This window comes from Ambystoma mexicanum, chromosome 1p (genome assembly GCF_040938575.1).
Source record: "Ambystoma mexicanum isolate Mex_15411 chromosome 1p, UKY_AmexF1_1, whole genome shotgun sequence".
Taxonomy (NCBI): domain Eukaryota; kingdom Metazoa; phylum Chordata; class Amphibia; order Caudata; family Ambystomatidae; genus Ambystoma; species Ambystoma mexicanum.
Genome location: NC_090921.1, coordinates 1,291,607,576 through 1,291,623,907, shown reverse-complemented (window position 1 = coordinate 1,291,623,907; position 16,332 = coordinate 1,291,607,576). Strand labels below are relative to the sequence as shown.

Sequence of the window (16,332 nt, the reverse complement as noted above, 5' to 3'; positions counted from 1 at the left end):
GCAAGTTACACAATGCTCTCAGTAGAAGAATCATGAATCAGTAGTTTTGACCATGGATGCTTTGCTCTGTGACCTGTACAGTGGTCAGTTACTCTCGAACTAGGTTTACGTAATATAAATATCATATCATACTATATAATAAAAGGTCAGATGTATGTTTGTCCGAAGCCGTCCTGCCCACTTTACCTGTTATCACCACTAGAGAGAGCTGTCGCCTTACGTATACAACAATAAGACTTCAAGTTAATCTTCCAGGCAAACAAACTGTGCATTTCTTGATATGAACACTACAGGGAGCTGTTACTTTACACATACAATAATAAGACTTCAAATTCATCTTCCAGGTGAACAAAACGTGTATTTCAACAATGATAACATACAATTAGCTGCAGAAAAGGCCCAAGACCGGGAAACCACTTTAACAGCATAATTCAAGTTGCATACACTAATAAGCTATATACATTTTTTAAAAAAAGTTATACATAGAAATTCATTTGATTAAGCACTATTTCTCTAACAAAATAAATTACTTTTCTCATGTACTTATGTAAGATGTAATTATTAATTGTACTGTTTCTTGGTATGTATTATTATATCAACAATATTCATGTACGTTTTAAACTTTATTTGAGTGCAATTTACTTTATTGTATGCTCTCATGTCTACTTCGAATCATGCTGCTTGTGAATCGTATTACTCTGACATCCCTAAACATTAGATATTTGAGTCAAAAACCCATAAGTGGAATCCAAGACAATGAGGAGCAGATACAACAATTGGCCGTATGCACTTTGTTGAACTTTCAATGGATTCTGTGAGATTTTGTTTGAGGTTACTACTCCTCCACGTAAAAGGAGCAAGATCCATTGCACGTTTAATTTTTTCTATTACCATAAATTACGTTAAAATACACCACATTATGTATTTACACTGTGAAGATGTCTTCCATTACGCAGATTAGCCTGTGTACACAGGCCTTTCCACTGGTATAATAATAAAAAGGAAGAAGGCCAGCAACCAAAATCCAGCTGAAAATGTGTGCCTCTTCTAGCCCCATCCGCGGCCCTATGCTTAACTTCAACCACACCCTTTGAGATGTTTGGAACTATGGCCACAGTTCCCTTTCTTGGTATCAACATTGTAACTGCCGGCACCAACAAGGCCATTTTACAAAACCATGTAAATGGCACAAATTGACCTGCTACATTTGCACTTATGTTCGAACCCGTCCCCTCTTTGCAATTACTGTTATTTGCACTATTACGTGCAAAAAGAAGGAGCCAAAAGCAGGCAGAATTGCCTTGATTCCTTCTTTTCACACTTAGTAGTGCAAATTGTGTAAAAGCCACCTGTCATTGAAGCATGACAGGCAGCATTTGCAATGGATTCTTACAGAATCTGCCTGCTTTTAGCTTTTAGCAGGTATACAAAGCAGGAAGGTTCCAGAAGCATTCAATGCATTACCCCCAGCATCAATATCAGATGCTGGAGGTAATGCATGCAGATTTCTATGGTGTTGCGTATGAGGTGGCGGAAGTGGTCATTCTGCGCCGTGCCCATGCTCCACCTTCTTAAAAATCAATGAAAATATGGAGTAGAGTAAAAAGTATGCGTAAAATGTTTTACACATGCCTTTTAGCATACTTTTTACTCTACTCCATAAAGAAAATGACCTCCCCGCCCGCCCCATGTCATCATAATATGGCTTTAAGTATGCTGGGGCTAGCCTGGACTCGCCCTTGGCAGTCTCCAAATATTGCCCTCGAGCTGGAGGTCTGCCGGGCGCCCCCAAACTGACTGCCAACCTAATTTCCTTTGCATACTAATGTAAATGAAAAAGGGAGTGACATACCGCTCTTCCCCAGTAGCGTCATTATCAGCCATGTTTAGAATCGCATCACCATTTCAGTCATTTGGAATCGGTATGCCCTCTTTTGCAGCAGCCCTTTTGGTGCTGGCTATTTTACTGCAGCAGGTTTGACGCTGGTCCCCTTTTAGCACGCCCTGTTGCCCGCGGCCAGCAGGGTGCAGGGACACAGCGCTGTCTAAACCGTCATACTAAACACTAATAAATGCAGTGCTTTGCATGATGGTATGCTCAAGGAATGCATAGCTCACTGCACTGAAGTTACATTCACAAATAGGTTGCTTTGTCCTGCATGTCCTGACACAGCAGGAAAGAGGACCTGCACTGAACGCGCTGCAGTGAAATGGCTGACGGCGAAAGGGCTGCGCCAAAATGTCCTGCTTCGAGTTTCAGACATTGAGTTAGGTCATTTGTTTTCTAACACGGAAGGGAAAGTGTAATATTGAGAATACATTGTGTAATTTTTGCAAAGCTTATATATTTTACTGTAATTTGTCATTAAAATGCTTTAATACAATGAATGCATCAGAATACTAGATTTCCTTCAAAACAGAGGTTGCATTGGAACGTGCTCTGATTATTTTGATGTGATTTCCATTTTCTATCTGAATATCTTCATTTTAGTGGAGTTTTTGACTCACGTTCATAATATTTAAGACACCTTCTGAAATAGATTTGACTCCCATTCATTCCAGCTGCAAAAATGCAACAATTTTGCATGCTGAGCCTGCGCGCTGCCCCCCAAATATTGCTTCACGCTGTGTTAGAATCCTCCCTCTATTTTTAATGTCACTTCAAGCACTGCATCACGAGCATCACAAGCACTCTTTTCTCCCCGGTTGTCGGAAGGCCATAGCCGAGTGTGATGGGTTGTGAGCCTCCTCACCAGGGGTGTTGCTAGGTCTGGAAAAGACGCGGGCTACGCTAATGTCGGGACTGGCGGGACTCGGGGCTAGCTAGCCCTTTGGTTGTAGACTCTGAGCTTCTATCTGGGGCTACAACCAAAAGAACCGGGGCTATTGCTCTCCTAACCCCGCCCCGGAGCAACGCCTCTGCTCATCACACTTCTTGCATTAGGTTCTGTCGGGCGTAAGAATATGCATTGTCTTTTCAACCTGAGCTGCACGAGCAGTATTTCTCCAGCCGCATCTTTCTCTCTTTGCTATTTGGGGTGATTTAACACTTTGACAGCGTGCTAGCCTTGTCAAGGTGTGAGTACACTGTGATCATTTCTCAAACTTGATGTACACTGTGCAAAATAAGAATATACTAAAATCGCGCAGCCTAGGCATGTCAAATTAGGAATATGCTTGGTGTGCCAAATTGGGCACACGCTACTGGGAATTTTTAACTGGGAATACTGGGATTTTGGCAATGTTGAGCATGGTTGAATTATCAACCTGTGCGTACAATTGGATTGGCGGACTGGAAATGTAGTGGCATTTCTCAAAGTGGGGATATATTAGGATTGTGTTAGGTAAATTGGAAGTATACTGCAAGTAAGAAACAGTGAACTTGGAGTATACAGCATGTGTACACACCGGTATCATTCTGGAATTGTTTAACAGCAATCTGGCAGTGTACTGGAATAGTTTAATGGTAAATTGAGTCTTTTGGAATTGTGTAGCAATGGCATTGGAGTATTCTGAGAATGTGAAAACTGGGAGTATCCTGAAATTGTGTATACTGGCATAATGTGCAAAATAGGAAACTACTAGGAATGTAAAATTGAGAATTTGCTGGCATTGTGCATATCGGTAGTATATTGGGGGTATCGAACTAGGAGTATAGTGGGATTGTTCAAAATGGGTTGAGAATATATTGGGAGTGTGTAAAGCGACATTGGGAAAACTGGAATTAGACTGGGATTTTCAAACTGAGAGTGCACTGTGCACGGGCAAAACAGGGAACATACTGAAATTTGGAAAACGTTGAATGTCTAACTGGGGGTATACTGGGATTTTACAAACCCTGTGCATGTCTGGAAAACATTCTTATAGTACACTGGGATTGTGATCACTGGGCATATATAATGCGATATTACAAACCTTGTGTATTCTGGGAAAATCAATCTGATTGTACACAATGGACATACACTGGGATGTTATCACCTGATTGTGCCCTGGTATTGTACACAATGGACATATACTTTTTTTTTAAACTATAAGTATGCTTTTCTGTTTTTTCAACACATGACCCTTTATAGTTTTCCTTTTTTATAATTTGCCTTTCCCGTTTGTCCTTTAATAGGTTTGTCGTGTTGGTGCCCCTACTCACTTCCATTCCTCTTATACCTGTGTTCTTTTTCTTCCAATCATTTTTTGAAAGCCAATATTTGAAAAGAAAGTGTTTTTCAGGTGCCATTGTATTTATGTATTTATTTATTTCTCTATCTTGTGTATAGGCGCGGTATAAATGCCATATCATATCATATCATATATCATACTATTGGTCATGTATAAGCTGGGATAGTGTTTTGAAGCGCCACAAGGCAAAAGGGAAGGGAACAAGGGAGCAAAACCTAATGTTCTCATTATCATTCTGACCGAGTGTTATGAGGACATCATAGACAGGCTTGCAGGATTGGTCCAGGATGACAAAGGGGGGTGGGACTATTTTAGTTCATGGTAACTACCAGAACGCCCAGGTATTCTGGGAAATGTAGTTTATTCGAGTTTCTGGTTTTGCAGGGAAAGTTCTAGTCAAGGCAGTGGAGCATACCCTTGCCCCGGTTTCCTGACATAGAATGTTGGGGGAATGCTGAGACCCAAACTTGCAAGGAAATCACCAGGAGGCACACAGTGGGAATTAGATCATCCAATGAAAGGAATTGCGACTGCGCATTCTGAATATAGTTTTTCCAAAGTCAGAGATGGAGAAAAAAAACGACAAGGAAGAAAATGTCTCATTCTGTTTACGTACACAAAATGGGAAAGGATTCGGGACAGGAGAGCATTCTGGAATATCATTTACCGGTCTATATAAAATGCCAAGTCCCACGCTGGCACCCTCCCATTGCTAAGCGCTCCACTGCTCTCGAGGGCGGGCCGCAATAGAAGAGACATCACATGTGAAAAACTCTCGAGATTCATAAGAGACTGGCCAAAGGACCGGGCAGCGCCCTCTGGGGTGCCCCATAGTGGCAGAGTAGGCAGATCCTGGCACACTTTGCCCAGGGACATTGCTTGAGTCCCCAACACTCGCAATAACTCTGGAGCTGAAGAAAACATACCATGCTCTGATTGGCTGCAAGTTTCAGTCGAATGTAAGCCAATCCAGGATTGGGGCGCCAGTTTAAAAAAAAACTCCTTTCTTGTATGTTTTCCAGCGCGGATTGTTTGGTGGTTTCTCAGTGAAACTTCTGAAGCGGGAAGACTTTTATTTTGTGGGCATTACAACTTCTAAGCCTGGTGCCTGGCTGGTTGGCGGTTGATCTGGGCACTCCAATGATGTTCTTACAAGAACTAGGACTTTGGAAGAGACTGACTGATTTAAAGTTTCCCTTAAAAATGTGGCCCTGCTCCTAATCATGTCTTTTCTTTTCGTTCCAGGCGCATTCCCTGTTAGATGGAATTCCCGACAGTAGACACTCCCTCCCCTGTTGTTCCCTGTTATTTGAATTGCACAATGCTCAAATGTTAATCTTCAATTGGTCCTACTGCGCCAAATCACCGCGGTAGTAGTGTCTGAACGCATTTTTGCTTGAACTCCTTAGTGCAAATCTAAAATTGACCTTGGTGCGAGATTTGGGGTCACCATTCGAGTCCAGTGTCCTTGGCAGAACCTCTGAGTTGCGTCAACGACCTCTTGATTCTGAAGCTGCATCGGGAATTGCATGGTTGATTTATTTTTATTTTTGTAACTTGGTTTATCCCCTAATTTTTTTTCCACAACGTCCGACCCTGATATTACTGTTGGTTTTGAACACACTCATGGTACAGCAAGTTCGTCTCAATACCTAAGTGCACATTTTTTCAGTCAACTTAATAATATTATGCAAACATACAAAAAAGGTAGCAGGCGTCCCTCTCTGGAAAGAACACGTCATGATAACCCGTTCAGTGGTTTTTTACCCACTTTGAGAGTCCGCAGCCATTGCTTTTTGCTCACTGTACTTTTCACAAAGGAGGAATATTCATTTGCATATCAGTCTTTGTCCCACCCGCAAGGGCAATCCAGCACCGAAATGCCAGGCAAACCTCCTTTGAACAAGAGTACCAACAGCAACCCCAGACAGGTGTTTAAGCCTTGTTGGGCCTCATCAGTGAGGTGGAGATGTGTATATATTAATGGTCTTTACTGTGGACTAACTTGGACTAACTTTGCTGAAAATGTTGGGGCGGGGGGAACATGACATCTAAATGAAAGGGGCCTCTGCCAAATGAGTGGGACAAAATGGTGTTGGGGGGACAAACACTGTTGAACCCCCCCTAAAATTACGCCCATGGCTCTTTAAACACATTATTGGCAGTGCATCTGACATGTGACCAACACAGCACCAGCCCCACTCTCCCTTCAGAGGCATCAGCCTGTTGGGATAGTTCCCCATTCCCCCCCTGCACCCCAGCAAGCAGCTTGGTTGAGGTACTCACTGCTGTCCACCAGGGGTTTCCACTTGCGGGCCCACTCTTCCATCTGCTGGGCATACTGCTTCTCGATCCTGGCCCGGTCCTGGAAGCAGGCCACAATGTCATCACACACTCGATAGCCCTCGTCCAGCCGCTTCACCGAGCAGCCATACTGATTGGGCTGGAGGAGAGAGATGCAGCCAGTCATGAGTAAGAATATGGACCACCGCCCTTCATTTAGGCTGATTTTACAAATATGTTTTTAATAACAGTAAAATTAAACAAGAAAGTACAGAGCATACCGCTGCACATCTTTCAAAAGTTAAGAAGAAATAAAATAATGTTTTTCACAAAATAATCTCATAACTACTACTGTCTTCATCAAATGGCAATACCCGTTCTATCTAAGATGCCTAGTTTGCTTGACAGATCTACAAGAAACAACCAATGTGTAAAACTAAAACCATTTTTAACTCAAACCCCTCCCCCAACCCCCACCCTTCCAAGCAGCATGCAAAGGTTTTTCCATAGAACACTCCAACCTATTTAGACTCAGTGCGATATGCGGTCTGTGGTATTGGACCCCACTTCTATTTAATTGTCAATTCAATTCATGCTGCCACCACGCCGTGTGGCCCTCAACTCCATCCACCATCAAGTGACATACATTTTGCCAAGAAAGGATGCCACTCCAGCCGGATATTCCTTCCTGTTTCATTAATCATATTTGTCAATGATTCCACCAAGAGTATATCCCTAGCAGTGTTGACCCACTCCTGTTTCGTGGGAGGGGCTTTACGTTTCCACCCTCTAGTTAAATTCCCTGTAACAGCCAACAAAACATTGGCCCTCACTATAAGGTGCCGGTAAACCATTTCCGACCTATTACGAGGTCCCCTCGCGGGACCCGCAATGGGCGCCTGGAAAAACCAGGTGTCCTTACCGGGTCCCGCGAGGGGACCAGGAAGCTAACAACGGGCCCGTCATTAACGGGCCCGTTGTTAGCTCCATCCCCATTCCCATTGAGCTCAATGGGGGCTCGAATGGGAATGGGGATGGACCGGGTTCCTCGGACCGGGAATTACCGGGTCCGCCAAGGTTGCGATGGCCTGGTAATTCCTCACTCGAGGAACCTGGGCCCGGATTGCTGTATGGAGGCAACCATGCCGCTAAAAGCGGCATGGTTACCGCCAACCTTCTAATGAGGCCCATTGTGTCTTAAGATCCTGCCCAGTATGGCACTCATCTTCATTGTTTATGCCAAAAAGTATCAGAAGCAGGTCAACTTTTCTGTCAACACCATATAGGTCGTGCAACCATTACAACACTGCATTCCAATACACCTGTATATGGCGACATGGCCACCACATATACCAATGTGTGCCTTCTTCCCTACACACTCTTCAACAGTGTAGATCATTCCCTCAATACATTTTGACCAGTCAGACTGGGGGAGACTTCCATCTGAGAAGCAATTTTAGGGCAAATAGTTTGTATTGTGTTGCTATCAAGGTCTGAGCTGTCCCCCTGCATAGCAGGGACCAAAGATGATCGTCCAATTAAAATGCTTTATCATGTCCCCATTGATCTCGGACACAAAGGTCTGCTGGAGCTCCACCAGCAAAAGTGTCTTTTAAAACTGGGAAATATACCCTTTATTGTTGTCTTGCTTAAACATTAATCCTTCAAACTGAATATGCTCCCTGCTTAAATTGGCCCCCCACCTTCTGTCCAGGAGCACTACCTTTAACTGCAGATATAAAAATACAGATAGGGGAACAATTGTCAAAGATTCCTCCAACTGAGTGATTGTTGAAAATCAGCCCTCGTGCCACATCTGGCCCACCCTTTCCAGACCCCTTCATACCAAGTCTGAAATCTATTGTGCTCTGTCAAAAGGACTCTTTTAGGGGGAGCCCATATGCTACCAAACTGAGATGGCCAAGTGGACAACCATCTAGTATCCTTTCCCTCATTCCATAGGTCCCAGAGAACCCGAGCATTGGATGGTGTAACATTCTCATGGAAATCTTGTTTCTCTGGACCTGCAAGCAACCACTGAAGGACACCGGAGGCAGCACCAGATTTTCTTCTTCCGTTGTGTTTGGGTTGAGATGATCAGCCATCTCAATTGGGAGTAGGGCTGTACCGAAATTCGGCTTCGAGTAACCATTTGGCTGAATTCTGGCTGAAACCAGCTATTTGGCATTCGGCCGAATGGTTACTTGAATCGGACTCGAAGCCGAAGTTCTCATCCCATGCAGCCCCCCATGCATTAGTCACTTCTCAGCAGCTGGCGCCAAGCCCCCTCATCATCATGCATACATTATCCAGCAGTAAGGGATACTTTGCAAACTAAGATAGCATGAACCCCCCACGGTTCGCCTCCAACATTAGAAAACATTTCCTGTCATCTTCCCCCAACCCGCAGCCAATCACTGTCAGCACCCCCTCCCGAGTGGCCTTCCTCGGCGGCATAGAGCCTTTTGTTATGGGTGGAAGGCTAAAAGGCTAAACCCCACACAAACACCTCTGCATCTCAATAGCCCCTCTTCGGAGTCAAAAGCTGAACGATTCCCTGAGCCAGGTTTCCACTGATTTACTTCCCCGCCCCCCACCTTCCAGGACAATGAACATAAACGGCAAAGCCACCATTTCTGCTACAAACATTTCTGCTTCCCTGCACCCCCTTTACACACACACACACACACACTGTGCCACCCCCTGTTCTTAAGCAAGGGGCACCTACACATGTCTCTTTCAAACCCTGCGCTCATGCAAAAAAGTTTTTTTTAAAAGCGTGGTACTAGGAGAGCACAAGAAAGATTATAGCAGTACCCCCTGGCCAAGCATCGTAATCTGACAGCCGTAGATGTTAGAGTTATGAGTGAAGCAGCATCTGACCATTGACAATCAAAGTAAAAACAGTTGAGCTTGCATGATCCATTGTCATTACGTGTTATTTTTCTCAGTGTCGATATACATCCTGGGCCACATAGTTCGATATACCCACCATTTCTCATTCAATAATTCCTACCCTCTAAAAGGGAAAACTACAACACCTGTCAGCCGCGCAGCGCAGTTCAAAGTGTGCAGGCGGGGCCGGGGGAGTGGACTGTGGCTGGCACTGCAAGCACAAACCAGCTGGCACTGACAGCCCTGCCTGCTGCTTATGCCCACTCCTTTGCCGTTTTGTGACAGTGACCGCAATACATTCCTCATCCAGCATAGTGGCAGATTTCGAGGTTAGTCATTCATTTCATGAGGAACCCAAGACCCGCTAGGAGCTGAAAAGCTAGCCAAAATAGAAATTTCCACATTATTGTTACCTTTTCATCTAAGGAACAGAGGTTGCACTGCTCTAGCAAAGTTGGCCTTACCTACTGCACACAGAGGCTCAGGGGCTAGCCCAGGAAACTCGCAGGTTGCGCTTCAGAAGACTTGCTGTGGACACCGAATGCAGAAACAGCCAAAGCCTCACACACTGTTTAGCAACTGCCCAAATTGCTACATTTGGGCAGTTGCTAAACAGTATGTGAGGCTTACACCAGTTTGTGGTTTTTGATTGTATTAAGCGCTTGTGTAAGTGTAACAAACATTTCCATTATCCAGTTCATTAGATTGGTCAGGTTTTGGTGCAGAGCTTTGCATTCTGGGACTTGTAGTCATGCACACATAACTAGCTATTTGACTACCAATGTATGCTTCACAGTGATTGGAAAAGTAGGGAGGACAGGAGATAGCAAATTCTCACAGCAGTCCTTAAGTTTGTGGTTTCAAACATGAAGAGCTAACTGTTTGTAACATTGAAGCTTCACCAGAATAGTCTTAATAGCATGCGTAAAGAATTGAGATGCTCCCACACAAGTAGGTTTGCCCTTCCCCCACAGTCTCTGAAGTTAACGCCTCTCCCAACATTTGAAGGGTTAGTTCCGATCCAACCGATGGGGCAAATCTGCTTTTTTAAATTTCTTTTGATCATTTAACAAGCTTTTAATAAACTTAATGAGATCTATATGCCCATTTAATAAACATGAATACTCATGCAATAGAATGTCTCCTGATTTTATTTAATAAAATGTTCTTTATCATGTTCTAGAACATATTTGCTTAAAAAAACAACTATTTGGCTCACTATTCGGTTACGGCCGAAAATCTGGACCAACTATTCGGTATTCGGCCGATTAGTAATTTCACTATTCGGTTCACCCCTAATTGGGAGGCCCTAAATATGTTTTGAAATCCGGGATCTCCTCCCCCCTCTTTCTTTAGAGAAAATCAATACCCCATGCGCGATTCTAGATTTGGGATTTGGCCCCCTGCCACTAGAATTTGGAGGTGAATTTTTTCAATTGTATAAAGACATTTCTCTGTACTTGTATGGGGAGCATTTGAAACATGTACAAAAAAGGCAGAAGGATATTCATTTGAACAATATTTAAAGAAGCCATCCATGATGGGGTTAGCTTATCCCATATATCCATTTCGTTGACAATATCCGCCCACAACATTAGATAGTTCTTCCAGAAAATGTTCTCATTAGATCTGGCTAAAACTATCGCCACATTTTTGATATTTTCTTCCAGATACCTTAATGATGAGTGTAACAGGAAGGCTTTCATTTTGACCCACATCCCCCCATCTGGGAAATTACTGATTTATTGTAGTTTACCTTGAAACCAGAATAATCCCCATAGGCCTAAATCTTAAATATGATTGACCCCAGGGTGTTCCTTGGGTCCTTCACGACCATCAAGACATCATCCGCAAACAATGTGAGCTTGTGCTCTAGACCTTCGATTGACAGGCCCTTAGCTTCCACATTACTCTTAAACCGGGCAGCCAGAATTTACATAACCAGCAGTACAACAGGAGAGACAACGGACAGCCCTGACATGTGCCTCGGCACCAAGGGATAGTCCTCGAGTGCTGTCCATTCACCCACACTCTAGCCGATGGTTCAGAATGTAATTTTCCCAACCAAGTCTGCCATCCTTTTCCGAAACCACATTTTTGAAGTACCCCTCTGAGAAACCTCCAATCATCCCTATCAAATAATTTTTCTGCGTCAAAGGTCAAAACAATAACATCTTCTCTGTTTTATTCTGTAAGGGTGAACAGATTTAGGATTTTTCTCAAGTTGTCTACCCCCTAGCAACCTCTAACAAACCCAGCCTGATCCGAATGCACTAGACTTGGGATGACCTCTTCCAGTTGTGTTGCCAATAGCATCTGGTGCAGTCTTTCCCTTCCTTGGGCAGTGCCACAATTAAAGCCTTAAGGAATGACGGGGGATTGCTTCTTCTGGTAGAAGCTCATTATATAGCCGAGTCAGAAAAGGAGCAAGTAGTGCTACATATGTTTTATAAAAAGCTGGGGGTTAATCCGTCTTCCCCAGGGGATTTTCCAGGTGTCAACCCTTGGATAGCTACAATTATTTCCTCGCAATGTATCGCCTTGTTGAGGGCCTCTTCCTCCACCAGTGACAGAATTGAGAGGTCAATATCCTCAAGGTAACCCCTTGAGATCTCTTGCTGCGGTATTCTCCACTTGCTCATTTTGGGATTGGTATTAATCTGAAAAGCGGTCTGCCACATCATGGGCTGTGGTCCAGACCTGGCCCTCCCCATCTAAAATCCTTTGAACCCATCTATCTGAGTTCTTATTTTTGCAGCCAAGTAAGAACCCACTTTGTCCCCCATTTCATAGTAGGATTGTTTCACCCTATTAAGGGCTTGATATGCCCTACCCACATCTATTTCTCTCAAGCTCTGTTTTTTCGATTTTATTTTCATTAATCAACTCCACCTGATGTCCCTTCCCCGGGACCCCCAATCCTTTTTTTAGTACCTGAAGGTCCTTAGTTAGTTTGGTGCCTACTACCGAACTCTCCCTTTTCTTTCTTCCACCTTCAGCCATAATAAGACCCATGTGGTTTCCCAGCCTCTCAGGCTGTCTGCAAGTCCACCTCTCCCTTGTCTATGGTGGGCACGCTTCATTTCCTGCCTCGGACATTTTTTAAAAGGCGATCTTTCGACAGGATGTCATTACATGTCCATCTACACTGCGTAGGTTCTTCCTTGTCTGATCTCAGGTCCATTTGGACCATATCATTGTCTGACCATCCACCTGTGGCAATATTGGCTGTGTTTAAGAGTTGTCCCTTACCACCCTCCAGCAACAAATAGTACATTCTGGAGACTGACCCATGAAGGTGCGAAAAGAACATATATCCCTTACCGGTTGGATGCAATTTCCGCCAAACATTGCACCACCCAAGGGCACTGAATCAGCTCCCGCCCCCACTATCTGACATCCTTTGTCCCGACAAGCAGTCCAAATCTGAATTCATGACCATATTGATGTCTCCTCTCAAAACCTTTGCGCCTATCGCCCATTCGTCTACCTGTTCAAGGATATCCTTTAGAAACTCAAGTTGCTTTTTTAGCATATTTCACCATCAACAAAACCATTTCTCCAAATAGTCTGCCTCTCACTCCGAGCCATCTACCTTTTTGGCCTTTTTGATTATGATTTCCTCTAATTGTATATCAGGTACCAGCATAAAAATCTCTTTTTATTAGGACCGGAGGACCAAAACATGTTCCCTCTACCATACATTTTGTATTCTTCATCTCTCCTATAATGAGTTTCCTGGACAAACAAAATCGAGAGGTCATTTTTCCACATTTCATCTCCCAGCATAGACCATTTGGTCGGGGAGTTGAGCCAATTTACATTGAGGGTGGCTATGTGTAATCTACACATTATCATGGGATTAATACTTGTCAACATCACATAACAACATTGTGTCTGCTACCACCCGAGTGGTTCCATAAAATATCCTCATCCTCTGAACCCTCCTTTGCAACCAACAAACTATCAAACCTAACAATATGTAACGCCAAAACTCGAATCCATTGCCCAGACCTAAATGCGTCATGAGATGCCTGGACAATTCCAGGCTGCCGTGGGTACACCTACCTCACACTCAACCCACACAAACAACACAACACATAGCCTCATCCACCATTTCCATCAATTCCGAGGAGCCTCTTCAAGCTTCCACCTTTCCCGGCCCCTCCAGTCCAATACCAATATTTGATTGACATCTTGGACCCATCCTATATTGTCACTTTTTACCAGACATTTTCTTCCTCACCTCTTCTCTGCAATTTCGATATCACCTGGGGAAGGTCATTGGCGCCCATTGATTTGTAATCCACTCCATTATATTCAAAGAAAGGGAAAAGGGAAAGCCCCGCCTACATCTGACTCCCTTGTCAATGGACCAGGATGTTAGAGACTTACAGAGCCTTCTTTTTGCCATTGTAAAACTATCCACATCCTGGGAAAATTGTAATTCCTGATCCCTCAGAGAGATTTTGTTTCATTCTTGACCTGCTGAGAATGTCCATCTTATCACTGTAGTAGTGACATCTAGATAACACTGATTTTGAGCCATTAGGAGGGCCCCCACAGGTCTGATCTGAGGGCTTGTATTTCCCCACTTAATGCTGCGAATGCCTTCCTTCATGGGGGTCTCCATCTCCCTTGAGTCCCATGGGTGAGTCGCTCTCTTGTAACCCGTCCGCCATATTTGATTGACCCTCAAGAGGCAGGGGAACAGCTGTGGTCTTCATGGCTTTCCCTAAAAAGTGCTGCGGCTCTGCAGACCCCACCCTGAGAATTCAAAGGGGAGGGAGGGTTGGTCCCCACAACCTCCTCGTCACCAGGGCTAAGCACTGCAACAGGGATCAGTTTGTGCGCATTGGTTTTCCATTTCAATCTGTCTCCTATGCCCCACCAAGGTGTCGGCCCTCCTGCTCCAACCTGGCACAGCCTACTCTCTATGTTCGCCTCACAGCCTTCCAATCTACTGCAGTTGCAGCAGACTCCAGGCTCCGTTCGCTTCCTCCTACCGATCCTCCACCCTGTTACTGTGGCGGCGCATGTAGTGGGATCCCTACACTCTGTGCTGCATTTCTCTACACCAAATACAGGGCACGGCCTCACTTGGCTGTCCTTCAGCTCGGCAAATATGCACCCACCCTTCAACGACTGCCCAGGCTCTGCATGGTGTTGCAGCTCAGCCTGTTTGTGTAACCAACGGAAGGTGACCCACCTCCATCCCAGCCATCGCCTACTCAAGCTTCATGGACAACTGTTGCCCTAAATCCTTCACGCTGGGATCATCCCAGGGTCCTCTGGCTTCAGAGTTGGGGACCACCCCCACCTGCCAAACACCTTATAGCTCCATGGCTCACTCCTGTGGGGTTGGGAGCTCCTTTAGATTTCTTGCCTTCGTGGGAGGGTTCAGGGGCTCTGTTCTCAGGCATCCATATTGCTGGCTCCCAATGGCTGTCTCCAGTTGCAGATTTAATGAGAAGGAAAGTGATGGGGAGAAAGAAGGATACATTAAAAGAAAGGATGAAAATAACTTAAATAATGAAAGAAGGAAAAAGAAATGAAAAGAAAGAAAAATGAAAAGAGAAGGAAAAGGAACCATAGAAAAAGGAAAGACAGATTAATAGAGGATCGATATATCATAGCAAAATAGCACTGTACATGTGCTACTTTGAACGGATCCATTTCTGAATGTTCTCATTGCAGTCCAGAGTTGAAAAATGGTTCCTATAGTGAAGACCATTATTGATACATTGTGACAGCAGCTTTTGCCTATCATTGTTGTAGAAATTGTCCTGCAGTGATCAGTTGAGCCTATTATTGATACCTGGTCAGAGGGGCCATGCCTCCCCATTTGAGGAAGTGGGAAAGATGGCAGCAGCCAGGACCTAACTGGAGAGATCATTTTCGGGGCCACATACATTTTATTGTTTTGATAGATCTGTTAGTGTTCTCCCAGGTATCACTGGGGATTCCTTGCATGTTTCAAAATAAGATAAATCATGGCAGTGCCCCTTTAAAGGTTCATCTTCTTTGTCTCTGTATTTATCATCGATCACTGAGTCTGGCACCCCTGGAGGAACCGCTCAGGGGTTTCTTGGTGTTTTTCTCCATTTTGTGCATTCCTTGAGGAACCCAGAACCCGCTGGAGGGAGTTCCTAATTTTCACCTCTGCTGTGCATGCTCCAGTAGCCAGTCCCCCCTCCTCAGAGTTTATTAGAGGGGTCTCTCCTGAAATGCATTGGCTTCTCTTCTACAGAAATCCAGGGAGGCTGGACCCCCATGGAAGGACCTTCTTTGGGATCTAGTGTTCTCCATATGCTGCACAGCTCCAGAAGCCCCTCCCCCCCTTAACACCCACTCAGGTTCCTTCTCTTTTCCATTTTTATGCAGCTCCAAGACCGGACTTCCCTCGAGTTTATGAGGTTCTTCCAACATTCTCAGTCACCCTAGGATTCAAATGCATCATTGCAAGCCCTCATTCTCCATCTTGGGATGACCCAGCCCTTCTGCATTCTCTTACCATCCAGAAGCTGTTGGTGGTGACCTCGTCCCCCGCCACCTCGCTGTAGATGTCAGACATGGTTCCTTGTCCTCTGGGTCCTTGAGACCTGAAAGCAGGACAGAGCCGTGAGAACCAAAGCATGTCACACAGGTCATTACGTCATGCAAGCTAGATCAACTATAAGGAAAAACTCATGAGAAGACCTTTCACGACCAATGCTGATAACTTCCCTCAGTCCAGCAGTAATAACCTTTCACATCCACATGGTGATAAGCTTCCAGAGCCCGGGTTAAAAACCCTTGTCAGAGTGGGCTCTTAGCCTGCAATAGCTGGAAGACAATAGCCTTCCACAGCCACAAGATACAGATTCCTAGAGTGTCAACAATGCCTTATTTCTAAAAAAAATTAAAAAAACATAAGTGCCAGGGCCCAAAGAATTTCTTTGGAGGCATTCTGCGCCTCACAGGGAGTGGACTCCCTATCTC

The 16,332-nt window shown here is 44.6% G+C and overlaps 1 protein-coding gene across 5 annotated transcripts in view; it reads right to left on the bottom strand.

Moving 5' to 3' along the window:
* Positions 1-16,332, bottom strand: part of LOC138453031 (protein kinase C and casein kinase substrate in neurons protein 3-like) — a 170,928-nt gene that overhangs the window by 67,504 nt on the left and 87,092 nt on the right. For all 5 annotated transcript variants that reach the window (XR_011260354.1, XM_069605493.1, XM_069605479.1 and 2 more), the window contains exons 2-3: positions 15,866-15,953; positions 6,460-6,616 (exon numbers count right to left, since the gene is read on the bottom strand). Coding sequence is in view for 4 of the 5 variants with exons in the window: in XM_069605493.1 (XP_069461594.1) it covers positions 6,460-6,616; positions 15,866-15,925 (217 nt within the window). In the remaining variant the exon portion in view is untranslated. The remainder of the gene's footprint in view (positions 1-6,459; positions 6,617-15,865; positions 15,954-16,332) is intronic.